Here is a 25,622-nt window from a genome sequence, read left to right as displayed (position 1 = left end):
CAGCTGCCAGCTTCTCAGACCACCGCCCCTAGTACAAAGAACCCTGCCCTTGAATGCATGGACAGACTCCTAAAGCATGCTTCCCAGCTTCGACCACCCAGGGCATAGGAAGCAGAACAGAATTCAAGCATCTAGTGTTCTGTTCGTCTGTGGTGGTCTCAACAGAATGACAGAACACTCCCTGACCAGGCGCTGGGCATGTCAGTGGCGCCTTCTCTGCCCCCACTTCACTGTGGTGAGAACGTGGACCAGCCCCACCCCCCAGCACTTGTGGCCCTTCCACTCTGACCACACCCAGAGCAAAAATAAGTCTTCATCATCAAGGACCTTGCTAGGACTATCTCTGCTCCACTCTGGGCTCAACACAGCCTGACTCAAGCACCATTTCCTTCTCCAAGCCCATCCCAGAACCCACTCTACTGGGGACCACTTGTGTGTGTGTGCATGCTAAGTCACTTCAGTCGTGTTCGATTCTTTGCAACTCCATGGACTGTAGCCTGCCAGGCTCCTCTGTCTATGGGATTCTCCAGGCAAGAATACTGGAGTGGGTTGTCATGCCCTTCTCCAGAGGATCTTCCTGACCCAGGGATCGAACCCCCATCTCTTATGTCTCCTGCATTGGCACCACTAGCACCAGCTAGCACCAGCTGGGAAGCCTGGGGACCACTTGAGCCTTTCCTTAAGATGGCTTCACCCAGAGTGGACATCTTTTCTAATTCACATAAAAGCCAACTTATGAGCTCACAGCCACTCTGTTAGGGTACATCCACCATCTTGTGAGCCTTCCCACCAGTTTTCCTGGCCTGGTGAGTCACTGAGTCACTCCCAGAGGTAACTGTGAGAAAACCTTCTGATGGTTGATGCAGCATCAAGCAGAAGAGGAAACAGAAATCACTGGGAAGCCAGGACACAGGGGTAGATTTAACCAAAAAATAATAATAAATTTAGTATACAATTACCACCATTAGACAGACCAGATAGAGGGTGTCTCCACCTCCCAATTTATTTTCAGTCCCGGAGAAGTTCATTGTAGATCACAGCCAAGGCCCCCAGGAAGGTGACATATTCTTGGAAGTTCACCACCTGGTCCTCGTTCTGGTCCAGTTCGTCCATTAGCTCTGCGATTTCAGCATCCTGCATCTTTTAATGTGTCAGAATGGGAAATCCAGACTCAATGGTGATGAGACCTTGAGTTCTCTGCATTTCCCCCTCCAAGGCAGCCCTCTCTCATACAAATGTCTCTGTTCTCACTTGTCACCAAAGATCCAATTCCACCTTGGGTTCACTTGGCTTTACCTCTACTCTGTTCCTCACTCAAGGGGAGGGAATACAAGGCTGAGAGTATCCCCAGCCCCTCAGGAGTGTGAACCAATGGTAAGGCATGTGGTCTAGGGCCCTGGAATGTGGACAGGGGTGAGTCAGATGCACCTGGCACCCCGCCCTCTCCCAATCCTGCTGCTAACGAGTGGGAGGTGAGGAGAGGGGGCCTGGGAGGCTCACTCATCTCCCCAAGGGTGAGCTCCTTCTGGACAAGCTCTTTCAGCTCCTTCTTGCTCAGGGTGTTCTTGTCGCCCTCATAGCCAGAGTACTTGTGGAAGATGGCCACCAGGAGGCTAATGGCCTGATCCAGGGGGGTCCCCATAGCTAAAGACTGGGCTCAGAGCTGCAGGCAGCGGGACAGGTCAGCACCCTGGGCAGCAAGGCCTTCTCACTTACCTACACTCCTCAAGACCACTGTCAAGCAACCCCTTCAACTCCCTTTGACTAGGGTGAGGTAAGCCTTGGTGGAGAAAGGAGAAAGCCCAGGGCTGGAAGGGGAGGGGGAGGGCAGACTCTAGGGCCAAGAGATGAGTGCCCTGCAGAGAAGAGAACCAGAGCAGAGGTGGTTCAAGGACCCTAAGGAATAAATAGGACCACAGTTGAGAACTCTCCTCTAGGGATTCCAAGCAAGTTGGGGAGTATATTGGGAGTGTGGGATGGAGGCTGCACACTCAGCCCCCGCAACACACACACACACACACACACACACACACACTTCCTCACAGGACCACATACCATGGCAGTGACACATCCCACACCCGAGACACACCCTCTTGCGCCCTACAAGGCCCGCTGAGGGGAGCTGCCCCACAGGCTGCCTTAGCCCGAGGCCAGCCTGACAGGGCTTGCCTCTCCCCGCCATCGGCCTACTCTGAATGCGGGCGGACTAACCCGGGAGCGCCGTCCCAGAAGGACCGGGGCTGCCCTGGTGAGAACTCACCGCTGGTTGCAGCGAAACGAGAAGGGAGCGACCGAGCGGAAGGCTGTGTGGTCGGCCAGTCCGCCTTACAGTTGCGTTGCGCGTCAGGGAAGCCGGTCAGCGAAGGCCCCCCGCCGCCCACGTCCCGCCCCACGCCCCACCCTGCCGGCTCGGCTTTTCGGGGGCTCCGTGGGGTGGGTGTGAGGGGCTTAAGGAAGACCTGCACTCCCTCCTAATCTCCAAAACTCAAGTTTGTCCCCCATGTCGTGATGTGACAGGGCAAGGGGAGGAGGCGGAGAACCGGGCAGCGACTGTGTCTGTGTGTGTGTTTGTGTGTGTGTGTGTGTGTCTGTCTGTCTGTCTGTGTAGAAGTAAGGGGGTGACGATGCAGGGAAAACCCTAGATGAAGGATAGAATGAAAGGGCATCTGGAACACCCATCCCACTAGGGAAAATAAATTCCTGCCACCACCCCCGCTCCCTTCCCCCACCCCACCCCCCTCCCGAATTCCACTCGGAACCTCTTGCCCTTTAAAGTGCACGCACACCAGAGCAGAGCCCTGTGTCATTAGTTATTTACCCTCCACTGCAAAGTTTTTCAGATCCTCTCCTAAGAAAGGAATTTGATATGGAGAGGTGGGGAGAGCAGAAATCTCTGGACCCCAGAGATGATGGGGGTGGTGCTCATTGCAAAGGGGGAAATGGAGGAGAAGGGGGCTGGCATGGAGGTCAAGGCCAGACTCTCTTTTCTTAGTGTGTTGGGGGGCTGGGGGGAGCCTCCTGTGAGCCAGGGACAAGTCATTCTGGCCTGCCCACCACTGCCCTCAGGAACCACATCCCAGCTGCCTCCAGTGATAGGGACAGAATAAAGGGGCAAAGTAGTGGGATAGTTAATCCCACTAGGGGACTATAAGTAGAAAAAGTATGAGACCCCTATGAATTGATGATTACTCAAGAAAGTGGGTTTGGTTAGCCACAAAACCAAACAGGCTTGCTTAGCAACGAAACAATGCATCAGAAACATAAGACATACCCCCAAACAACAAAACAATGATGGCATGAGCCCCACATACTGCCCAATGAGCTCAGTAAGTTAATGATCCCTAGGTCATGCTCTCTGTACACATAAAAAACAGTAATTTGTGGACCTAACTTGACCATGTAGAGACAAGAAAACTCCCCTGCTCAACCCAGAGGAGGAGCTAATGATGGAAGCATGAGGTCTACTCAAGAAAGACAAAGGTCTCCTCCCACCCAACCCCCCACTTTTCCTCTGATTGTGAAATTGTAGCCCAGTAAGTTCTTAGGGCCCGGCATCTCTCACTCACCCACTTGTAAGCCTCACAATCGCCCTCTTCCAATAAATCACTTCTTAACTATCACTTAGTCTCTTGCAGAATTCTTTGCGGTGCTGAGATATAAAGGGCTTTGGTACCAGAGCTCTCTGGAGCTCCTGAAACAGCATGTAAGGATTTCACCGGTGTCCTCATTGCCCCCAGCAGCTTTCTCTGCATACTTGCAGCATTCCCTGGAGGCAAGCAAAAGGCTGGCCCCACTTCCCCATTTTTTTTTTTTTGAAGGGCAAGACTAAGCCTGGATAAGATTAGTCACATCCACTCTGAAGGAAACCCAGAACCCTAACTCCCAGAGGTTGTCCACTTACTCAAAGAGAAGCTCTCCCTGGCCCCATCCTACCCCCAGCCAAGGTGGAAAAGAATCTACCAAACCAGCCCTGGACACCTGGAATGGAAAATCTTTATTCCTCTGCTGGAAGGGAAGGCTGAAGCAGAGGCCATCTGGGAGGGAGGGGAAGGCAAGGGGCCATGGAGGGTTTGTGAGCAGAGCTGCAGGGGCCAGGGATCAAGCCCCAGTCATTGGTTCTCCTCCAGAAAGAAATCATTGTAGGCCATGCACAGCGTGGTCAGGAACACCGAGTACTCCTTGAAGTCAATCTCCTGGTCGCTGTTCTTGTCCAAGCTCTTCATCAGGTTGTCGATGCTGCTCTCCTTCATCTTCTTCGAGGGCCCAGATAGAGAGACAGGTCAGCCAGCCACCTCTCCCAGCCCTGCCGTGCCCCGTGGGAAGATGGCCTCAGGCTGATCCCCAGCTGAGTCAGCAACACGGAGCATCTCAACCCCCAGAGTCTCCCCACAGGCCACAGCCAGCATGGGATCTGACACCAAGCAGAGCCTCTGTGACCTGACTCCTGAATCTGAATAAATGACTAGAGTGCAGGCTAGTGCAGGCACCCCTCTTCCTCTCAACAGTTTCTACCATTCAAAGAAACAGCCAGATTTCTTACAACACCTCATAGAAACAGCTTGGTGACTATATTGGCACTGAGCAGAATCCAAGTCTTAACTCTGTCCCTGTTGGGGATCATTCAGAACTCAAGCAGATCGCACATCCCTCCACGAGAGCAGTGGTTAGAGCTCTGTGTTCCCTAGCTAGGAGAGCCTGCAGGACAGCTGTATGGAACGAGTGCATGGCACCCAGGCCTGCTCTCTGTCTGGTCCCCTGCCCTCCCAGCACAGCTCCACAAGAGGAAGGAGACAGGGCACTTGGGAACAGGAAGAAAATATAGGCACATCCTGCCCTCTCCTCTTCACTGCCCTCCACTCCAGCTTTGCCACAGGAGACAGGACGTCAGGACATACGGAGATGGAAACAGCCTCTCTGTGATGCCATCCTTGTCCCCAACTGGGCTCCTGTTATAGCCAGGCCCTCCCCAGGGCCTCTGTCTCCCTGTAATTAACCCTGCCGGACCCATGGCCCCTCCCTCTGCCCTCATTAACTCCAGGATGCAGAGAAGTAGGCAGGAAGGCCAGAGGGGAGGCCTGGTGACACCCACACCTGCTTCAGTCCCCTTTCCACAGAGACACATTCCCACTTTTCTCTAGGGAGGTCCACTAAGATTCAGGATGCCACAGGAGAGTCCCCCACCACAGGCTGATTTTAAAGGAAAGAGGGAGAGTGATACATGCGGCTGGCCTGGAATTCCAACCTCTCGCTAGCTGGAGATTATATAATGTATCTGAGCCTCAATTTTTTTTAACTGTAACAATAATATGATGACTACCTCATAGGCCTCTCCCTCTGTCAGTTGCCTCCCTCCCACCATCTCCATCTGGTCAGAATCAGTTCTGCTTCCTTCCAACCTGTGTTCACAAACTAGCAGAATGGTCCTTTTGGGTCCCATGTCAGCATCAGCTGAAAGCCCGGGCTGTGGCGGACACAAAGAGTAGGACCAGGTGGGAGCCCTCCCTTTGAGTTATGCATAGCTGACCTGGACCCCTGAATCCCCTCACCCACCACCCACCCCATTCCTCTCACAGATTTCACAGCTGCAGGAACCAGCCTCAACCTGGAAGTCTCCTTGATCTCCTTCTCTGAATCCCTCACCCAGGCTGAGGTCCACCTTGCAAACGCTGCTCTTCTCTGTTCCCAGTGATACCTGATTCATCCCTCAGCACTAGGTCTAGAGTTGTATGCGCCCAAGATGTTCACTGTCTTCCTTGGGTCTCCGTCCCTACTTTTGGCCATCCAGTCCTGGCTGAGACTAGTGTACCTTGCAGACAGACATGTGTCCCCTCTCGTGGGGCCTCCCCCCTTCATGCTGGGGAGCCCCTGGCAGTGGCATCCGTGCTTCCTCTTCTTTTCCCCCCTTCCCGTACCATGCCCAGGGAGCACTGGGACTCTAGGGTGCAGGGGAGGGACCAGAACATACCTCACCAAGACACAGCTCCTTCTTGATCAGTTCCTTCAGCTCCTTCCTACTCAGAGTAAGTTTGCTGCCCTCTCTCCCAGAATATTTATGGAAAGTGGTGACCATAGTGGTCAGGGCCTTCTCCAGAGGGGTCTCCATCACGGTGTGCAGATCCAGAGGCTGAAGGGAGAGGGAAAAATCACATTCCCCAGGAAGCCGGACCCCATCACTAGCCCCTCTCCAAGCTTCTCCTTCAAGGACCAGTGACTAGAATGCATGGTGAGACCAAAGTCTAGCAGGTGGACCCCAATGTCTCAGGATAGGCTGTAGTGAGACCCACAGCAAACTTGGAACAGCCAGAGCCTGACCAGCCCTGGAAGGAGACTGCACAATCTCCTGCTTAGAAAATGTTGAAAAAAGGTCTAGGGGCAGAGGGATTGACAAGCTGACCTCGCCAGAAGAACTGGTGGCAGATGGTGGAGCCAATGAAGGGTCAGGATTTTCTTCCGGCCTGACCAAACTTGGGCACTCATTTTCCAGAGATCACCCTCCTTGGCCCAGGAGCCTGAACCACCTGCTATCAGGGAGTGTCCCATTACAGAAGTGGGGGACAGGGCAAAGAGAGAGTCCAAGAGTTGGAGGAACCTTGGGCTGAAACTGGAAGATAAGATCTCAACAGGAAGCCAGGAGGGGTGACAGGACTTGTCCAGCTGGTCCCCAGGCTCCAGCCCAGAGAACTGTACACAACCAGTCATGAGTCAGTGAAGGAAGTGGGCCTCCTCTCCAGGGTCATTGTGAGGGCTGGATCCAGAGACTGGGTCCGATGGGGCCCACCAGTCCACCAGCACAGCCACACACCCTTCCAAAGGAAGAAGCTGTTGGAGCTCCTGTGACTCAGACTTGGAAACCGCTTCCCCCTTAGGCAGGAAGGAGGCAGCACCCAAGGAACTTGGGGGCTCCAGGTAAATCTGTGTAGGGTCCTGAGCCAGGAAAAGAGGAAGAAGCTGCTGTCTCCCACCCTCAGTCTGAAGCCCACCTGGCTGTTCTTGAACTGGACCTGTCATTCATCTCCTACCACTCCAAACCCTCAGCTTCTCCCCACCACCAGGAGACTCAGCCAGGACCACAATGGAAGGCAAGGGTCTAGGCAGTTGCAGCAGCCTCCTGGCTGGTTCTGATCCCCACCTCCACCTCCAGAGCCACTTGTCAGGAAATTCTCGTAGCCATGATTCCAAATACCTGGCCCTTTCCTCTCTGAGCACAGGCCCACTTATCAGACCCAGTCTTTCTTGGTGGAGGTCACCAGGGCTTGTCAGCCTCTGGCCTCATTGCCCAGCTTGCCCTACAGTATAAATGAGCAGGGAGATCAGAAGGAAGGACTCACCAAGGAAGGAGAGAGCCAGAGAATTCACGCGGCAGACACAGGCTGCCTGCCACTGCTCTCTGCCTTTATTCCCTTGTTCCAGTCCCCAGAAAACCAGGGGAAAGAAAGGGCCAATAAGAATGGGCCAGGGACAAAGAGGCCTAGGTCAGAGCCTCCTGGGACGTGGCTGCAAGGAAACCCCCTTTTGCCAATCTCACCTTCCTTGTTTCTAAACAGAGGGGATGGGAGCATACTGAGCTTACCATGGTACATATATTTTCAATCCCAGAAGCTTTGTCTTTCCAACCAAAACCCAGAAATCACAATCTGATGGGATGACAGCCAGGATCCCTGGAAAGAAGAATCAGAAGGTATGCAGGGTATCCACCCATACCCTAGGCTGCCCTTTGTATTGGGGCCCTCGCACCCACCCCAAGAGCAGAACAGATGCATCTCAAATGGGAATCAGCGGGGGAAGATGTTTCCTGCCAAGGGCATGGTCAAGGTCATTAGCGAGTATGGAGACTAAGATTTTTAAAGGGCTTTTCAATGATGATTTCTTCAACACCTCACTGGTCACCATGGGAAAGGATTGTCAGAGGCTCTTGGGGAACTGAGAATCAGGGAGACCACGGTGGAAATCGGGGAAAGGTAGGGCTGGGTGATGGGGTAGAGGCTGTGGACTCTGGGGAGCAGGTTCAAGGTGCAGTAATGACCAGGGTGTGGGTCAAGGAGATTTGCCTATATCCCAAGAGAGACTCAGACATTGTTCTGTGATTAGTTGCTCAGTCATGTCTGGCTCTTTGCAACCCCATGGACTGTAGTCCGCCAGGCTCCTCTGTCCATGAGATTCTCCAGGCAAGAATACTGGAGTGGGTTGCCATGCCTTCCTCCAGGGGATCTTCCCAAACCAGGGATCGAAACCGGGTCTCCCACATTGCACGTGGAATCTTTACCGTCTGAGCCACCAGGGAAGCCCAAGAATACTGGAGTGGGTAGCCTATCCCTTCTCCAGGGGATCTTCCCAACCCAGGAACCATGTCAGGGTCTCCTGCATTGCAGGCAGATTTTTAACCAGCTGAGCTACCAGGGAAGCCCAGACATTGTTCTACCACGAACCAATTCAAGAATGAGAAGAGAAAAGAGTTAGGGGCTTAGCGCCTATGGCTGATGCCGCCTCACTCTAGCCTGCCTAGATGCTCCCTGCTGCCCCCAGTTCCACTCCCACCCCCAGCTGCCAAAGGTAAAGAGGCAGCAGGGACTGGTCGCTAAGTAACAGGACTTTCCAAAGTAGAGAGCGATGCAGAAGGAGACTCAGGGGAGGGCACTCCAGTGGAAGATGGGCAGACCGGGGCGGGGGATGAGGGGGAGAAGGAAGAAGTGGCAAACTTTTTCCTGGCTCAAAATTCTATCCAAGTCTCTGTAGTCACACTCTGAAGGAACATCTGAGTCACCTACCCCACTCCTCTGCAACTTGAGAGAAAAACAATGTGATGAGTAGAAAAGGAGAAAGCTTGAAAGGTCACGGGAACCAGACCTTCTCTGTCTCTGGACCTGCCTTCTACTTACCTCTTCATTGAAGGTCCCTGTACCAGTCAAGCAAGGCCTGGAAATCTAACCCCCACCCATTGCAGGCTGGAGCCGCTGGTCTCTAACCTAAAGAGAAGCACTATCATGCCTGATATTTTTGGGACGGGGGGGGAGGAGGGGAGGGGAGTCTCAATTCACTTATCAGATCTCATGCCTAGAATTTTGTCTCCAAAACTCTGGTCACCTCCCACTATCTCCCTCCCTCCCAACTGTCCTCCACTCATCAGTTCCAAAGTCCTTTGTCCTCCTCTGATGGAGCATGACTGTTAACTGGTAATGAATCTCATCCTAGGGCCTCCAGGAGAGATAGGGTTACAGAAGGGCGATATTCTAACGCTGTGGCCAACAACTTGCCCTTCCTCCATATCACCTCTGACCCTGGACAGGAAGGATTCATCTTTCCTGGGGTTTGAAGCCAGGGCACTGGAACAGGTGGCAGGCAGGGCCCAAGCTGTAAATGTCAGCATTGAGCCTTCCTCCCCATTCCACTCTGGCCTCACTACTTCCTCCCCATGACTCAGCTCTTTCCCCACCACCCCAGGGAATCCACATTCCATTCCAGACCCCAACCAGGAGCAGATGTGACCTTCAAATCCATCTCAGCCTCAGTCAGAGGTCCTGCCAGAGGCAAGGCTGGAGAGGTGGGATGGGGGACAACACTGGCTAAGATCCTACAGCTGGGATGTTCCAAGCCTCTGGGGTCCCATTCCCTGCCTTTGATCCCATCCAGAGTCGACTCTGTCCGCCACACACATGCAGTCACCCACACCCCTCTCCCACCTTCAGTAGTCTGCTCTCCACTCTCCACAACACTACAATTCAACTCCCAACATCCTCCATTACCCCCTCCCCACTGCCCCCACAACGTGTCCCTCAAGCCCCACCCCACACCCCCAGAGTTTCTCAGACCATCAGCCTCATAGCTTTCAAGAATCTTTATTGAACTTGTTCAGTATTGTGCTCACGTCTGGAGGAGCCAGGGTGAGGTGATGTGCCCACCACCAACAGGGAAGACTCCAGCTGGCAGCCCCCACCACCCACACCTGAGGAGCCTTCACTTCTTCCGGGGTTGCTTATCAGGGAAACCTTCGAAGAACTCATTGCACATCATGGCAATGCAGGACAAGAAGACGCAATACTCCTGGAAGTCCACTTCGTTGTCCTTGTTGCAGTCCAGGTTGCTCATCAGTTTCTGGAACGCAGCTTCATCTGTCCTTTTCTGCAGGAGGAAGAGGCTACGGGTAGAAACCGGAAGCGAGGTGGGGGTGGGGGAGTGGGGCAGAGCTAGGACTGGATGAGGTTTGCACCTCCAGATGGGAGCTCAGGAAGGCACAGACACCCCTTGGCCTTGGACCTTGGACCACCCCTTGGCTGGCTTTGGACCTCCAGCCCTAGGGGCTAAGCTACCCCTCAGATGAAGTCAGAGGACCTGGGTACAACTGGATAAAGCATCTTTTGACAAGGTCATTTTAAGAGTCCAATTATACAATGGTCATGAAAGCAATATATAAACAGCATCTTCTGACAAGGTCATTTTAAGAGTCCAATTATACAATGGTCATGAAAGCAATATATAAACAGCGTGAAGGTTGATACAGACGGCATCTGGGATTGCTCAGGAAAATTCTGTAGGTGTGTGAGTGTCTCCAGAGAACTATATCTTCACGTCCACAAGCCAAATAGAACCTCAAAAATGGTTTATGCGGCGGGGGGATGGGGGGTAAAATAGGAATATGAGATTAACAGTACACACTACTGTATATAAAAGAGATAAGCAACCAGGATTTACTGTATAACACAGGGAACTGTATTCAATATAGTGTAATAACTTATAATGGAAAAGAATCTGAAAAAATAGATATGTGTATATATAGCTAAATCACTTTACTGTACACCTGAAATGAACACGTTGTAAATCAACAATATTTCAACTGAAAAAAAAAAAAAGGCCTACAGCTTTCACAGAATCTTAAAAAAAAAAAGAAGTTCATTGCTGGAGTGATGGCAAGAGTTCGACCATGCTAGTTCATGATCTCAGCTTTAAACACTGACTACCTTGGGAAGTTACTTAGCCTCTCTGAGCATCAGTTTCCCTCCAGGGAAGTTGTACAGAGCACCATACCCTACCTGCTCACTCTGCCCTCTTTCTGAGGGTGCTAAGAAGTGAGCGGTGAGTGCTCACTGTGCTTTGGCCCCAGGCAGCCAGAGTAAGCTCTCTGCCTGGAAATCGCCCATGTCAGCAGTAGATGCCAGCTGTAGGTAATGCTGAACAGAGGACGGGTGCCTCCCAGGCAGTATCACTCACCCCCAAGAAGCTGGGCAGCTCCCGGGTCAGCAGCTCCTTTAGCTCAGACTTGTTGAGCTTGAACTTGTCACCCTCCTTGCCCGAGTACTTGTGGAAGGTGGACACCATCACATCGAGGGCCTTCTCCAGAGGGTATGCCATGGCAGCAGTCAGAAGCTGGGGGCAGGGTCACAGAGACAACCTTATTTTCCCCACCCCACCCCCAGCTATGTATTGGGAAATGCCCCCCACTCCCATCCCTCAGGGAGCACATTGGTGACACTGCTCCCATCCAGAAAGGGGTTCAGCTCCTAGCAAGAGTGGGAAATTTATGCTTGGGGCAGCGAACCCCTGCAGGGCCTGGTGCTCAGGCTCTGGGTTCCAGGCAGCCAGCTCCCCAGGAGCACTTTCTCCACCCCCACTTGGTCCATTTACTCACTCCTATGCTCAGCCCCCAGCAGCCCCACCCCAGCCCATTCTTTGCCCCTCCCAGCACTGGGCTGGGCGAGGCTGCTGGAGGCTTGCCCAGGGGCCTAGCGGAAAAAACCAGTGCATAGGGAGGGGCAGGGTGAGGTGGCAGAGGCACGGAGGGAGGGACAAGGAGGCCACCCTCCCTTGGGCCGGGCTGCTGTGTGCAGGACCGAGGCTCCTAGGACATAACCAGCCAGAGTCCACAGTCGCCTTCTGCCTTCACTGTGCTTTCCACATCCAAGTGTCCCACCCAGCAGACACCAGCCAACGTGCACACCCACCAGTCACATGCACCACAAAACATGCAGCAGCAACAACACACGCAAGCCCCAGCATCACAGAACCCCTCAGACAGTTCCCATCCAGCCACCTGCACACTTGTTGTTCTTTCTTGAATGCACACGCACTTGTGCACAGCCACACACACACCCCCCCCCCAGAGCCTCCACATCGGAATCTCACATCTGGACCCGTTTAGCACCTCTGGCCCCCACCCACCTCCCTTTCTCCTGCCCACAGCCTTGGCCTGACACCCCTTGCATGCCAGTCAGGCGACCACAACTCACCGAGAGAGAGGAAGTGCTGGGGAGAGATGATGGGGAGAGAGGAAGAATGGGGAGAACACAGCAGTCTGACCTATTTATACCCGGGCCAGGCCCTGCCCATGGCAGGGGATGGGGGAGAACGGGACCCAGCCCTCCTATCGTGGGCTGATGTGGTGAACGCTGCGGCCCCCCTCCACCCCCCTCCACCCGCCCAGCCTGGAAAGCCAGCTTCCTGCCCCAGCAGGCACAGACAGACATGGGAGAGCCCCAGGGGCACAGGCGGGGGCCTGGAGGGTGGGTGTGTACAGTGTGAGTTTTAGAGAGCTAGGGGAAGGGACAGGTTGTGCCTGGGGCAAGAGGGACAAAGAGGACGTGGTCCCATCAGGCAGCCAGCATAGAGGGGTGGTAGGTGGCAGGTGGGAAACTGCCCTGGAACGTGGCAGCCCGAGAACACAGGGAGGGCACCTCAGGTTCGGTGCTGGGGACGACTCATGCTGCCCTGCGCCCCTCCCCAAGGAGCTTCCTACTATATTGAGTGAGCCCCTGGACGGGAGCTGGGGGTCTGGGAGGAGGAATAGGCTAACACCCAAAGGAGGCTTGGGGACCCCCACAGGCACATCCTTGGAGAAAGGCACTGGATGCAGGAGTGATGGAATGGGGAAAGAAAGGCATGCCTTGGGCCTCAGGGATGGACTAAAGAGACCAAGAGCGGTGGGGTGGCAGAGGGCGTTGGGAGGGGGCTTAGATTTGGGCTGGATGTCAGGGATGAAGAGGGCAGGTAGCGGAGGAAAGTTAGAGGTGATACAGCGCAAAATGAGGGAAGGCAGAGATCAGGAGAACCTCCCAGGGTAAGGTATGAGCTCAGGAGTTGAGGGAGGGTCAGGAGTCGGGGGTTAAACCCCTCAGGTGGCTGCGGCTTCAAGGAGAGGGGTCTGCCTGAAGGTCTCTCTCCTTCCCCCTTCAACAGCAGGGCACCCCTCCCTAGATGATCAGGGAGCAAAACCCTAGTCCAACCCCTAATCCCGATTAGTGCTGCACTCTGGGCTCTCACAGCCCAGGGCGGGGAACAGACCGGCCCTCTCCCCTACAGCCCCACCCTCCTCCCAGAACATCCGGTCTGTGGGGTACTGAGTCTGAACGCCCTCTCACTTCCTTTACAGCCCAAGGGAGCTTCTTCTTCAGAGACCTGCCCGATACAGACAGACAGACAGACAGAGAGCCCACCCCCCACCAGCCTCCCATGGACATTGTCCCCGAGTTGACCCCATGCCTTCCTACTGGATATTGGGACCATTTCATTTCCACAGGGTCTGAAACTGCCCTCAACCTCCTGTCCTCCAGCAGGAAAGTCCAGGGAGGAATGACGCCTCAGTGGGACTCTGTCCCCAGGCCGTCCTCTCAGAAGAACCAAACAAAGCCAAGTGATGCCAGTTCTTTATTAGGAACAAAAGAGGCCTTTGCCGCCACAGTCTCTCTCCCAGACATGCTCTTCTGGGCCTTGACAGCCAACACTGCTGTGGCTGGTGGAGGGAGGCAGCGGCTAGCTGCTCTTCAGATCACTAGCTGTGATTCTGGGGATGGTCGTCTCATGTCTCCTGGACTCATGGGTTGACACACCAGGGGCAAACCTGGGAGATTCTAGAAGGAGGGACCTGGGAGGCTGGGAAGGGGAGAGCTGACGTGCCCAGGATGACCTCGGGGCAAGGACGGAGCTGGTCTCGAGAGGACCCCGACCTCTGCCCTCTGACAGTGGCCCTGCCCCTTACTGGGAGCAGGAGGGCTTCAGGGGGCTGTCCTTGAAGTACTCATGGCAGTAGATGCAGAGGCAGGCGAGCAAGCGCATGTACTCCACAAAATCCACCTGGCAATCCTTGTTGGTGTCCAGGACACTGATGAACTGCTTGTAGTCACACTCCCGAAGCGTCGTCTGTGCGGGGTGGGGCAGGGAGGGATGAGGAGGCAGGCTGAGGAGGGCAGAGCAGCCTGGTGCACACATCCAGCTTCCCTCCCCTCCATGCCTCCTCCCCTCAGTGGTCCCAGCCATCAGCAACCCATGCCCCTCTGGGGTCAACCTCAGCCTCCCTGTTCTGAGGATTCACCGTGTCAGTTCCCCTCCCAAATCCTCTTTCTCAGCTCATTTACGGACTGCCGACAGCGTGTCGGGTGTTCTTCACAGATCCCTCACTCAGTCTTCCCAACTGCCCTGCCAGACAGTCTGGGAGGTGGTTTTCTTCCACTTTACAGATGAAGAAACTGAGATTTCTGTTGCGCCCATTTCCCTCCCAACATCCCTCCCCGCAGTCTAACCTCCACCCCCTTGTGCACCAGACTCAGAGCAGGGTCTCTTCCCAGAATTCAAGCAGTGCTTCCCTTGGGGGCTCAGCCCAGGTGCTCACCGGGGTCCAGGTAGGCAGCTCCTTCTCCAGGAGTTCCTTGAACTTCGCCTGGCAGAGAGGGTTTCCAGAGAACTGTGAATATTCCCGAAAGGTGTTCACGAGAGTAGCCAACGCCTGCTCCAGAAGACTGGCCATACTGCCTGTCATGGAACAAAGGTGGGACTCATGGCAGAAGCCAAGACAGCCCCTCTTCTCACCTCTGCACTTTGAGTGTCCCAGAGACTGAGCCCAGACCTGGATTAACCCCCTACACGCTTCCGACCCCACAAGCTCCCCTTCCTCTGAGCAGCCCTCCTTGACTACACCAGCTCCTCATGTATTTTCCGACCGCCCCCCCCAACACCACCACCACCACTTGTTCTGTCTCTGAACAGAGGCCTTAATTGCCCAACATCACTGCAAACCCCTCAGGGAGAGTGGCCCACCCATTACCTCACTCCCCCACAGTGGTGGTAGTTTAGTCGCTAAGTTATGTTGGACTCTTTTGTGGCCCCATGAACTGTAGCCAGCCAGGATCCTCTGTCCATGCGATTCTCCAGGCAAGAATACTGGAGTGGTTTGCTATTTCCTTCTCCAGAGGCTCTTCCCAATCCAGGGATCAATCCTGCCTTGCAGAAGGGTTCTTTACCATCTGAGCCACCGGGGAAACACCCACTTATTGTCTCCATCTTTTCTCATCTGACACCCAACAATGGCTCAGTCCAGCTCTGCATCACCCTCTGAGACACAGCCCCCTGACCCTAGAATCTTCCTACCCTTCAGGACCCCAGAGCCCCTTCCATAGGAACCCGCACAGAGATCCTTGCTCTGGGCTCCTGGCCTCAGGTCCTTGGCAAAGCTGAGCGCCCTTAGAGAGAGTCAGGTCTCAGAGGAACCCCTACAGTCTCACCACCACCCCCTCACCATCCCTTCTGCCCTGAACTCAGGGAAGCTGCATCCAAAGATCTACTATGCCTCTGACTAGCTGTGCAGGTGAGGATGAGCCATTTACCCGGTCTGGGTCTCAGGTGCCTTATCTGTGAAATGGGGTTAATCTCACCTCACAGACCTAATCAGGGACCTGAATCAGATGGTCTCTGGAGACAGCCAGCTCTGGTAGGGACCAATCTGTGATCTGCCCCAACTATGGCCATTCCCCTGACCCCTGAGAGTCTTGAGACAGAAGGCTCTGCAGACAAGTACCCCCTTCTGTTAGAGGGGAAGCCCTCCCCAGAATTGCCCACCCACCCCATTCCACTGGCCCCCCAATGCCCTCCTGGGAGATGCCTCCAGCCTGGGGAAACCCTAAGGCAGCCAGGAAGGCATGTGTTGTTTCCACGTGAGCTGAGTGACTCACTCCTGGTTCCCCCAGGGGACAGGAGTCCTGCAGCATGTGGCAGCCTGGGCCAAGGCTCTCTCCCTCCCTAATGATTTGTCCTCTGCTGGGCCCTGTGGATGGTCAAGAGTAGGGAGAGAGAATGGGGTTAAGTGCTGCCTGGGGTTTAACGCTTTGTGACAGCCCAGGATTGGAGCAGAGTTCCGGGTTCCCAGGAGAGGAAAGGGCCATGATGGCAGGGAATTGGGAAATGCAGAGGGGCTGAACTGCCCTTCTGGGTTCCTGCCAGCCTGCCTGGCGCCACCACTGTGGCTTTTTCAGGAGCTCGGTGCCTGGAGACTAGAGGGAATCCTCTCTTGCCTGCCTCCCTGGCCCATCTCACCCCCCTGGCAGGAATGAAGAGAGCGGGTGAGGGGGGAATTAACTGAGGGCAACAGCAGTGCTTTAAGCCCATCGTCCCCATCCCTCGGCCAGACCTCAGCTCTGCACACCCCCTAAACCCAAGGTCCCCAGCATCCCCTTACTGTGCCAGGGAACCCCTGAGCCTATCATCAGGCTCCCTTCACCTCATCAGTCCCTGCTGTGGTCATCCCTCTGCCCCCAAGCTCAGACCCTGAGCCAGGAGACAGAACTCGGGCTGACCAACACCCAACCCAGGGCAGGACCCAAGCAGCTGGCACTCACCACTGATGTTGGCGTTTCAAATGGAGGAACCTAGAGACAGGACATCCCTATTTGTAGCCTCCCGATGAAGGAAGGGAGTAATTATGGGGAGATCCAAGTAGGTCAAGCCCAGGATGCCCCCCAGGGGCTCCCCTGCCTCCTTCCCTGGCAACCCCTATTACAAGCCCCACTCACACACCTAGCCATGCACACATCAAAGGCTTCAGACACCACCACCTCTTCATTTTCCTTCTGCCCTCCCCCAGCTTTGGGAACAGGGCATGGCCTCCTGTCCATCTCCTTCCTGCATGGTTAGAGGAGACAGGTCATTCATCACAGCCACCCCCTATCTCTTCATGCTGAAGAGGCATCCCAGAAGAAGACAAAATGAGGACACATTTTTGCCTCACCCCCAGAGAATGTCTGTGCCAGAGAGGATCTTGGTGAGCCTCTGGTTCAGCCCCCCATTTATGGTGAGACCACTGAGTCCGTCAGACACTCTCCCTGCTTGATCCCTAGACTGACAGTCTTTGTGATGGGGTCATAATCCTGGTGGCTGAGATGGTAAAGAATCTGCTTGCAATGCAGGAGACTGGGGTTCGATCTCTGGGTCGGGAAGATCCCCTGGAGTAGGAAATGACTACCTACTCCAATATTCTTGCCTGGAGAATTCCATAGACAGAGGAGCCTGGGGGGCTGCAGGCCATGCGCTCACAAAGAGTCAGATACAACTGAGCTACTAACATTTTCACTTTCAAAGGGACAAAATAGGTGATTAAATAGGTAATCCCACTAGGGGATGGTAAGTAGAAAATATATGGAAGACCCTTGAATGTTAATGATTACTCAAGAAAGCAGGTTTGTTGTTGTTTAGTCACTAAGTCATGTCCGACTCTTTGCAACCCCATGGACTGTACCCTGCCAGGCTCCTCTGTCCATGGGATTTCCTGGGCAAGAATACTGGAGTGGGTTCCCAGTTCCTTCTCCAGGAGATCTTCCTGACCCAGAGATCGAACCCACATCACTGGCAGGTGTATTTTTTACCACTGAGTCACCAGGGAAGCCTGAAAGCAGGTTTGCCTAACCACAAAACCAAGCAGACTTCCTTAGCAACAAAACCACACAACAGAAGCACAAGACATCCCCCAAAACAATGAAAAATGGTAGCATGAGACCCACACACTGCACAGAGAGCTCAGTGAGTTGATGATCCCTAGGACATACTGTCTGTACACATAAAAAAAACAATAATTTGTAAACCTAGCTTGACTATGTAGAGACAAGAAAACTCCCCTGCTCAACCTGGAGGAGGAGCTAATGATAGAAGCATTGATGTCTACTCAAGAAAGACAAAGAAGTTCTTCTCCCCCTCCCCTCTTTTCCTCTGATTATAAAACTGTACCCCAGTAAGTTCTCACGGTGTGGCATCTCTCATCCTCCCGCTTGTAAGTCTCACAAGCATCCTATTTCCTATTCCAGTAAATCATTTCTTCAATATATCACTTCACCTCTCCCTGAATTCTTTTCTGTGCTGAGACATAAAGAACTACGGTACTGGAGCTCTTTGGAGCCCCTGAAACAGCACCTAAGGATTTCACTTGGACACCTTGGGCTGAAAACTGCTTGCTTCCCTGGGGGGATCATCAGTAGAATGTCTTTGAGACCCGGGAGGAAGGTGTGCTGCTCCTAGGGGCCCTTCCAGAAGTCTAGGCCCACCTCACCGCACCCCACCAAGCACAGACTCACACCAGGGCAGCCTGGAGCTACAGCTCTGAAGGCTTGTTTCCTGTCCTCCTGGCTCCACATGGCACCAAGGCCCAGTTCCCTGAACTCCCATGGGGTGGGGGTAGGTTTCCTCTGGTTTGGGGCTTAAGGGTATAGCCCTTTGGGGTCCCAGCATTATGTGGGGTGTCCCCTTTGCCTCCGCTCCTCAAATGAACCCTTCCTCTTTCCACAAACAAAGTCAAAGGTCACTTTGGCTCAGTTTAGTGATGTCCTCAGGACAGGAGGGGCCCGGTGCCGGGCTCTCTTCCTGGAATCTGCTTTCACTTAGATTTTGATCTCATTCCTTACCGCCTTGTGAGCTCTTTAATGCTCTGAAAAGCTGTTTTTATTCTCTCCAGCACTTTTTGTTGTTTTTAGCTGGAACCGGCACAGATCATCATATTACCAGAAATGGAAATCCCTTCATATCACTTCTCTCCTCCAGTCCCTCATCCCTGGGCCCGAGAGACCCCTCCTCATTTCTCGGAAAGAGAACTCAAGATCCAAAAGAGTGTGGAATGGGGAAGAAACCCTAATGCTTATGGGGCAGCCAGAGAGTTCATGACACTTGGCCTCACTTGAGCCCCCCTGCACCTGAAGCTCAACCTTGCCGTCAGCTCCCTGAAGACTCAGCCCCTTTAGATGAGGGAAGCAAGCAGTGGGAGGGCAGGGAAGGGAGGGCTGTGATTATCTCTGTTTTATAGGCAAGGAATTATGAGGAGTAGGGGACAGAAGCAGGGGGCCAGTGCGGACCAGTGATTAATTCAGTTCTGGGTCAAGCATTTGTTCCCACCTGTGCCATCCCAGGTATGCCACCAGCAGCCACCTTCCTTAAGCAGATCACCTCACCTCTCCGGGCCTCATTTTCGTCATCTGTGGGTGACCAAGGAAAATAATGGTCACCATTTCATAGGATTACTGTGGGGCATAAATGAGTTAATATGTACACAGCTCATAGACAAATAGCACTGCCACGCTGGCACATGGTAAGCGTATAAATGTTAACTGAGAGGCAGGCAACTTGCCCAAGTCACACAACTAATTAGTGATGGGGTAAGAGCCATTCATTACTCATGTCAATATTTATTTTATTTTTTTAAAGTATACTTATTTTTGGCTGCACTGGGTCTTCGTTGCTGCACAATGGGCTTTCTCTAGTTGTGAGGATCGAGGGCTGCTCTTCACTGCAGTGTGAGGACTTCTCATTGTGGTGGCTTTTCTTGTTGCAGAGTACGGGCTCTAGGCACACACAGGCTGGGTGGCTCCGTAGCATGTGGAATCTTCTCAGACCAGGGATCAAACCTGTGTTCTCTGCATTGGCAGGTGGGTTCCTATCCACTGCACCACCAGGAAGTCCTCATGTGAATATTTTGAAGCACCTCTCCTAGGCAGTGGAGGTATAGCCATAAAGAAAACAGACAAAATCCAATTTCTGTGGAAAGGACCCTCTAACTCAGGCAACAAACAGTAACAAACATATGTATGATAGATGGGTAACATAAATGCAACGAAGAGCAAGAAAACAGGGCTACAGTGGTGGGGCCTGGGGTACTTTATGTGAGCAGTCAAGGAAGAGCCAGGTAACCTGCTCCCAGTCTGAGTCCTTATCTCCCTGCCCTTCCTATTTCTCAGCCTGGATGCACCTCCCTGGGACTCCTCGCCTTTGTTTGCCCAGACTGAGGCAGGCAGGAGCTCACCCTAGGAGGTGACAGCTGAGGGGAGGGTGGGTGGACGGGAAGGTCTGGGTGGAGCTGCTTTGGGGCTGGAGGACCGTCATGAGAAGACCCCTTCACTGAGCCCTCACTCAGCTCCAGCATCCTCCTCCCTCCACCTCGAGCATGTCCTTTACCTTGTTTGGGTCTTGATTTTTTTTTTTTTTTTTTTGGATATGGAAGATTCCTGCTCTGAGACTTCAGTGTGAAAGTTCTTCATATCATTTGATGGTCCTGTGGAGTGTATGAGAGCGGAGGACCCCCACGTCTAACACAGCAACCGCATGCAAAATCCCCCACTCGATGGGGGTGGCAGGAAGAGAAGCAGATGCTCTCTGACCTGGCAGGACTGTTCCTCCTCTCCATCTCTCCTCCCTCCTTGCCTCGGTCCCCCACTATCACCACCTTCACCTTATAAAGGCCTCTGGGAAACCCCCCTGCCCCCTGAAGGTCAGTGTCTGGTTCTGTATCTCAGGGAGAAATAAGATGAAATGTGCTGGAGCATCCCAACATTCTTGTGCTTGTGCCACAAGGACCTGGGCCCAAGGGACAGGGTGACCCCACCCCAGTCTCCTAGCCCGGTGGGGGTCAATGAACCTCTTCAAACTAACTCATCTCCTCTCTCTCATCATCTGAGCCCAGTGTGGAGAGAGTGTGGAAAGGGGTATTTGATTTACCACGTCTGGAGCCAGGGAGGCCTTTGCTACAGAATTAGGGAATGGGGGTGAGGAGAAAATCTGAACTGGGATCAAAGAGAATCTGTAGAGCTTATACCTACTACCTCTTTTGAGTGCCTAGTCAATGCCTGCCTGCCCATTTCCTGGATGGGAGCCCTGAGTTGGTGAGGAGTTCAAGTGACCTAAAGGTGGGAGCATGGGGAGCCTTATTTGGGTCACTCCTATTGAAGGCAGGAGAAGGGAACAACAGAAGATGAGATGGTTGGATGGCATCACCGACTCGATGGACATGAGTTTGAGCAAGCTCTGGGAATTGGTGATGGACAGGGAAGCCTAGAGTGCTGCAGTCCATGGGGTCGCAAAGAGTCAGACACAACTAAGTGACTGAACCGAATTGAACTCTGTCTCAGAATCCACCTTTGCCATCTGTCCCTCTTTTCTTGCAGGACAGACCTCGAAGAGCAAAGAGCAGAGTCACAATGGGACACAATGGAAGCGGAGATATGTTTCCCTGGGGTTCTCCTCCCTGCCCTAATTCCAGGAGGAAGCGAGGGAGAATCTGGCCAGCAGGCCCCTGAACAGCAAGCACCTTTTTTCCAGACCCCCCTGATCTCTGCCTTGGCACGGAGGTTTGCAGGGAGCAGTGGGATGAGGGAAGATTACTGAGACCAGCTAGGAAACTCATATGTTTGTTAGTTTGTCAAATACACAGAAGGAAATGTGTTCCATTCGGTGCCTAGTCAGTCGGGAGACAGCTCCAGAGGCAGCCAACCACGGCCAGTCTCCACCAGCCCAAACAGCCCCAGAATCTGGGACAGAGCGCCAGCAGAAGCCAGGATCCACTGCAAGCAGTCACACTATGGTCATGCGATCACCAACAAGTGGACCCACTTCCTCATGTCTTCAGGATCAAGAGACCAAGAGCATCTGGACTCTGCCCATCCAGGTCCCCTTCATCTCACACAAAGCCCAAGAGGAAGGAGAGGAAGGCCCAGGCTGTCGCCTGCATGTCCCATAAGCAGGAGACCCTTTCTTGCAGACTTGGGGCAAATTCCAATGCCCATCTCTGAATAACTTCTGTTGTTGCTGTTCAGTCACTAAGTCATGTCTGCTGCTGCTGCTGCTAAATCACTTCAGTTGTATCCAACTCTGTGTGACCCCATAGATGGCAGCCCACCAGGCTCCCTCGTCCCTGGGATTCTCCAGGCAAGAATACTGGAGTGGGTTGCCATTTCCTTCTCCAATGCATGAAAGTGAAAAGTGAAGTTGCTCAGTCGTGTCCGACTCTTAGTGACCCCATGGACTGCAGCCTATCAAGCTCCTGCATCCATGAGATTTTCCAGGCAAGAGTACTGGAGTGGGATGCCATTGCCTTCTCCTGACTCTTTTGCAATCCCAAGGACTGTAGCTCCTCTGTCCATGAGATTTCCCAGGCAAGAATAGTGGAGTAGGTAGCCATTCCCTACTCCAGGGAATCTTCCTGACACAGGGATCAAACCCATGTCTCCTGAATTGCAGGCAGATCCTTTACCACTGGGCCATCGGGGAAGCCCATATTTAACCTCTCCCAGCCCCTATGTCCTCCTCTGTGAAATGTGGAAACTAGTAAAACAGCCCTCATACAACTGCTGTGAAGAGTCAATGGGATGTTGCTCCAACAGGCTATCAAAGAGCCTGGCCAAAAAGAGAGCGCCTTGAATGGCAGACGCTTCCTCCTCTCGATTTCATTATCTGTAAAAGGTGCCTAATGATAGTTCTCTGGGGGTTACCATGGGGCTGAAGAAACAGTGCATGAAAGCAGCTTTGGGAACTGCTGTGGAAATGTTAATTACCACTATCATACATCCCTGACCTGTATTCACTGGTTCCTTTTCCTACAGGGTATTAGGAAATAGGGTTAGGGCTCCTCTCTTTTCATTGCTCAGCCTGCCCAACCTTGCCCAGCACCAGCCCCAGATGTGCAGTTAAAGCAGAACAGTGAGAACAACCAGGGTGTCCCAGAACCTTCTCACTCCTTATTTTGGGGGAGCTTTTGTCTGAGCTACTCTGTAAGCAGTTCCCAAGCATCAGAACTTCCCAGGGAAGTGAGAAAAGTAAGAAAGTAATTCACAAAAATATTGTCTATTACTTATCTACTATCCATCCCCCCTTTCCTTATTGTTAAAACTCTTTTTCACTCCTCGCTTCCACTGCAGGGGGCATGGGTTGGATCGCTGATGGAGGAACTAAGATCCTGCATGCTTCATGGTTCAGCTCTTCAATTTGAGTAGAATTTAGAGAAAATATAGAGGGCCCAGGACAGTTGTAGTACAAGTTCATGTTAGTTGCTCAGTTGTGTCTGACTCTTTGCGACCGCATGGACTGTAGCCCACCAGGCTCCCCTGTCCATGGGATTCTCCAGGCAAGAATACTGCAGTGGGTGTCCATTCCTTTCTTCCAGGGATCTTCCTGACCCAGGGATTGAACCTAGGTCTTCCACACTACAGGCAGATTCTTTACTGTCTGAGCCACCAGGGGAGCCCCAGACAGTCTTCCCAGACAACAGATGCTCTCAAAGTAATAAATGGCCTTGGGGCAAAGATCAAATCCTTGGCCCTGCCAAGGAAAAGGGCCTCAGGGTAAGATAAACTCAAAGAGGAGAAATTTCATGTGGACTTCAAAAAGATTTTTAAGGGCAAGTCTCAGTCTCAGATATATAATATGTCTTCTAATAATTTTAACAGTGTGTCTTCTTGACCCTTTCAGACAAGAGGGTCTTTAAGAATCATAAGGACATTTTCTCCCAGCACCCTGACTCTAAGGTGGAAAGGGCCAGTCTCAAAGAGATTTATAAATGTGGCTTTTGTCTAACTGAATTTGTAAGTTGATACACAGGAAGCCCGCAACATTTTTAAAGGAATTGTATCATCTTGCATTGAAAGGGATAGAGACAGCTCACAACAAAAAGCAGCTTTGGGTCTTTAACTTTCAGCACAGCAACTGGGCCCGCCAGGTGATAGGGCAATACTGAGCAATGAAAAAACTGTCAGCCAGCAAAAAAAGTTTATTGAGTAAAATTAAAAAAGATAGAGAGTCCTCCTGGGCCGAAGAGACCCATAGCAGGGAGCCAAGAGCTCTGCATCAGGACCGTGCTGGGGAGCCCTGGAAGAAATCATTGCACATGACAGTGATGAGAGCCAGGAAGACGGCGTACTCCTGGAAGTCCACCTGCTGGTCACTGTTCTCATCCAGATCACCCATCAGCTTCTTCAGGCCCTCCTCATCCACCTTCTCCTGAAAGCAAGAGACAGTCAGGCCATCTGCTCTCATGGGGCAGAACCCAGCTTTCCCCTCCTCACTGGACAGCAGGTAAGCGGTGAGCAGGGAGCATCTGGGAGTGATGGTGAGCAGGGAGGTCCTGGGAGCACTAGGGGGCCCTGTGAGTTGGGACACAGGGAAGTGCATGAGCCAGAGCCTCCAGCTCTCCCTGCTGGGGTATCTCCAGACCCTCCCTTCATAGGATCAGCTCTGCTCCCCACAAGGGCCCAGCAAGATGGGCATTACCCACATCCTGCTGGTGAGGAAACTCAAGCTTTCTGAAGCCACCACCACTCCTCATCACCAGAAAAATGAATTCCAAAAAGGCAGACTCTTTCCCATACCAGATAAAATGAAACCAAATTAGAAAAGTATGATCAGAAATATTTTTTTAAGAAAAAAGGACATGCCTTGTATGTTCAAAGCCTGAGATGTGACTTTGGGATTTGTTCCAGCAGCCAAGACTCCACTGGGATTTGGTCCCATGCTAAGACTCCCTCTGTCCTCACTCCAGTGCAGCCAAATAAATAAATATTTTTTTGGTGGGGTGGAGGAGGAGTGGTGCACTTCTCAGGTGGCGCTAGTGGTAAACAATCCGTCTGCCAATGCAGGAGACATGAGAGACTCAGGTTTGATCCCTGGGTCAGGAAGATTCCCTGGAGTAGGAAATGGCAACCCGCTCCAGTATTCTGGCCTGGAGAGTTAGATGGACAGAGGAGCCTGGAAGACTACCGTCCCTGGGGTTGCAAAGAGCTGGACACGACTGACCAACTGAGCGCGTGAGCACACATGAGGAGCTGATTAAAGGGAGGGCAAGGGGCAGACTGAGAATTGATGGCATTTCTCTCCAAAACATCTCAGGGTGTGTCTTAGCTGAGCTTTTCTCTCCCTAGATCCCTTCTTAGTTTGTTTGGCAAGGGAGAGGATGGAGGGAGGAAGAGAGAGAAGGAGATCACAAATGAGAGCTGTGTGATCTTGAGCTAGTCACTTGCCCTCTCTGGGCTCTGACAGCATATTTGTTCTCCGGAAAGCTGCAGGGAAGAGCCAGCAGTAGAGTACCCACTCACGCATTCCCACAAAGGCTTCACTCTCACTCTGGTGAGGTCATAAAAGGCTTGACCCCACTCTGGTGTCTGCATCCCCAGACCCCCCAACCCCCACCCAGGGAGGAAGAAGAGATTCATCCCATGCCCCCACATCATACACCAGGACTCTCTCACCCTCAGTCAGACCCACTCACCCCCACAAAGCTGGGCAGCTCCTTCTGCAGAAGTTCCTTCATCTCCCCCTTACTCAGCTTGAACTTGTCTCCCTCTTGGCCAGAGTACTTGTGGAAGGTGGCGACCATCACAGCCAGCGCCTGCTCCAGGGGACTGGACATCTTGGATCTGAGGCTACAGGGGTAGCAAGTGAAGGGAGATGCCTCAGTCCAGCCTGCAGGACCGTCTGCTGCCCTTGTGCCCCAAGCTGCCTCTCCAAGTCCCTCTCTGAATGGGGAGGCAGGGCTGCGTCTCCTCCTCAGCCTGTGGCTCCCTGGCCAGAAGCCATACCTCCATCTCACACTAGGTGGGTGAGGCAGAGGCTAGACCTTCCCCTATGTT

At 53.1% G+C, this 25,622-nt stretch overlaps 5 protein-coding genes across 7 annotated transcripts; all 5 read right to left on the bottom strand.

The window, feature by feature from the left end:
• Positions 1–967: 967 nt before the first annotated feature.
• On the bottom strand, positions 968–1,642 carry S100A6 (S100 calcium binding protein A6). Its single transcript, XM_081494913.1, has 2 exons — positions 1,507–1,642; positions 968–1,145 (listed from the first exon to the last, which is right to left on the bottom strand). The coding sequence occupies exons 1-2, from the start codon at positions 1,640–1,642 to the stop codon at positions 1,009–1,011; spliced, it is 273 nt and encodes a 90-aa protein (XP_081351039.1). The 3' UTR covers positions 968–1,008.
• Positions 1,643–3,975: 2,333 nt separating this feature from the next.
• On the bottom strand, positions 3,976–8,960 carry S100A5 (S100 calcium binding protein A5). 2 transcript variants are annotated; one of them, XM_081493875.1, is made up of 4 exons: positions 8,877–8,960; positions 7,571–7,658; positions 5,966–6,124; positions 3,976–4,253 (listed from the first exon to the last, which is right to left on the bottom strand). In XM_081493875.1, the coding sequence occupies exons 2-4, from the start codon at positions 7,571–7,573 to the stop codon at positions 4,110–4,112; spliced, it is 306 nt and encodes a 101-aa protein (XP_081350001.1). In that variant the 5' UTR covers positions 7,574–7,658; positions 8,877–8,960; the 3' UTR covers positions 3,976–4,109. The 2 variants fall into 2 exon arrangements, with proteins under 2 accessions (XP_081350001.1, XP_081350002.1); XM_081493876.1 differs by having other exon boundaries at positions 4,110–4,250; positions 8,877–8,930.
• Positions 8,961–9,817: 857 nt separating this feature from the next.
• LOC145507682 (protein S100-A4) lies at positions 9,818–13,258 on the bottom strand. The gene is made up of 3 exons (XM_081494912.1): positions 12,219–13,258; positions 11,203–11,358; positions 9,818–10,116 (listed from the first exon to the last, which is right to left on the bottom strand). Exons 1-3 carry the CDS (start codon positions 12,453–12,455, stop codon positions 9,952–9,954), a joined length of 558 nt encoding a protein of 185 aa, XP_081351038.1. The 5' UTR covers positions 12,456–13,258; the 3' UTR covers positions 9,818–9,951.
• Positions 13,259–13,620: 362 nt separating this feature from the next.
• Positions 13,621–16,993, bottom strand: S100A3 (S100 calcium binding protein A3). The gene is made up of 3 exons (XM_081494911.1): positions 16,982–16,993; positions 14,594–14,733; positions 13,621–14,124 (listed from the first exon to the last, which is right to left on the bottom strand). Exons 2-3 carry the CDS (start codon positions 14,726–14,728, stop codon positions 13,960–13,962), a joined length of 300 nt encoding a protein of 99 aa, XP_081351037.1. The 5' UTR covers positions 14,729–14,733; positions 16,982–16,993; the 3' UTR covers positions 13,621–13,959.
• A 6,759-nt stretch (positions 16,994–23,752) lies between these two features.
• On the bottom strand, positions 23,753–25,447 carry S100A2 (S100 calcium binding protein A2). 2 transcript variants are annotated; one of them, XM_081494909.1, is made up of 2 exons: positions 25,262–25,447; positions 23,753–23,997 (listed from the first exon to the last, which is right to left on the bottom strand). In XM_081494909.1, the coding sequence occupies exons 1-2, from the start codon at positions 25,400–25,402 to the stop codon at positions 23,845–23,847; spliced, it is 294 nt and encodes a 97-aa protein (XP_081351035.1). In that variant the 5' UTR covers positions 25,403–25,447; the 3' UTR covers positions 23,753–23,844. The 2 variants fall into 2 exon arrangements, with proteins under 2 accessions (XP_081351035.1, XP_081351036.1); XM_081494910.1 differs by having other exon boundaries at positions 23,753–23,994.
• Between the last annotated feature and the right edge of the window lie 175 nt (positions 25,448–25,622).

The sequence above is a fragment of the Giraffa tippelskirchi genome, chromosome 5 (genome assembly GCF_054371585.1).
Source record: "Giraffa tippelskirchi isolate mGirTip1 chromosome 5, T2T-mGirTip1v1.2.pri, whole genome shotgun sequence".
Classification (NCBI taxonomy): Eukaryota; Metazoa; Chordata; class Mammalia; order Artiodactyla; family Giraffidae; genus Giraffa; species Giraffa tippelskirchi.
Note: the sequence above shows the minus strand (reverse complement) of the source record. Positions and strands in the feature narration are given on the sequence as shown.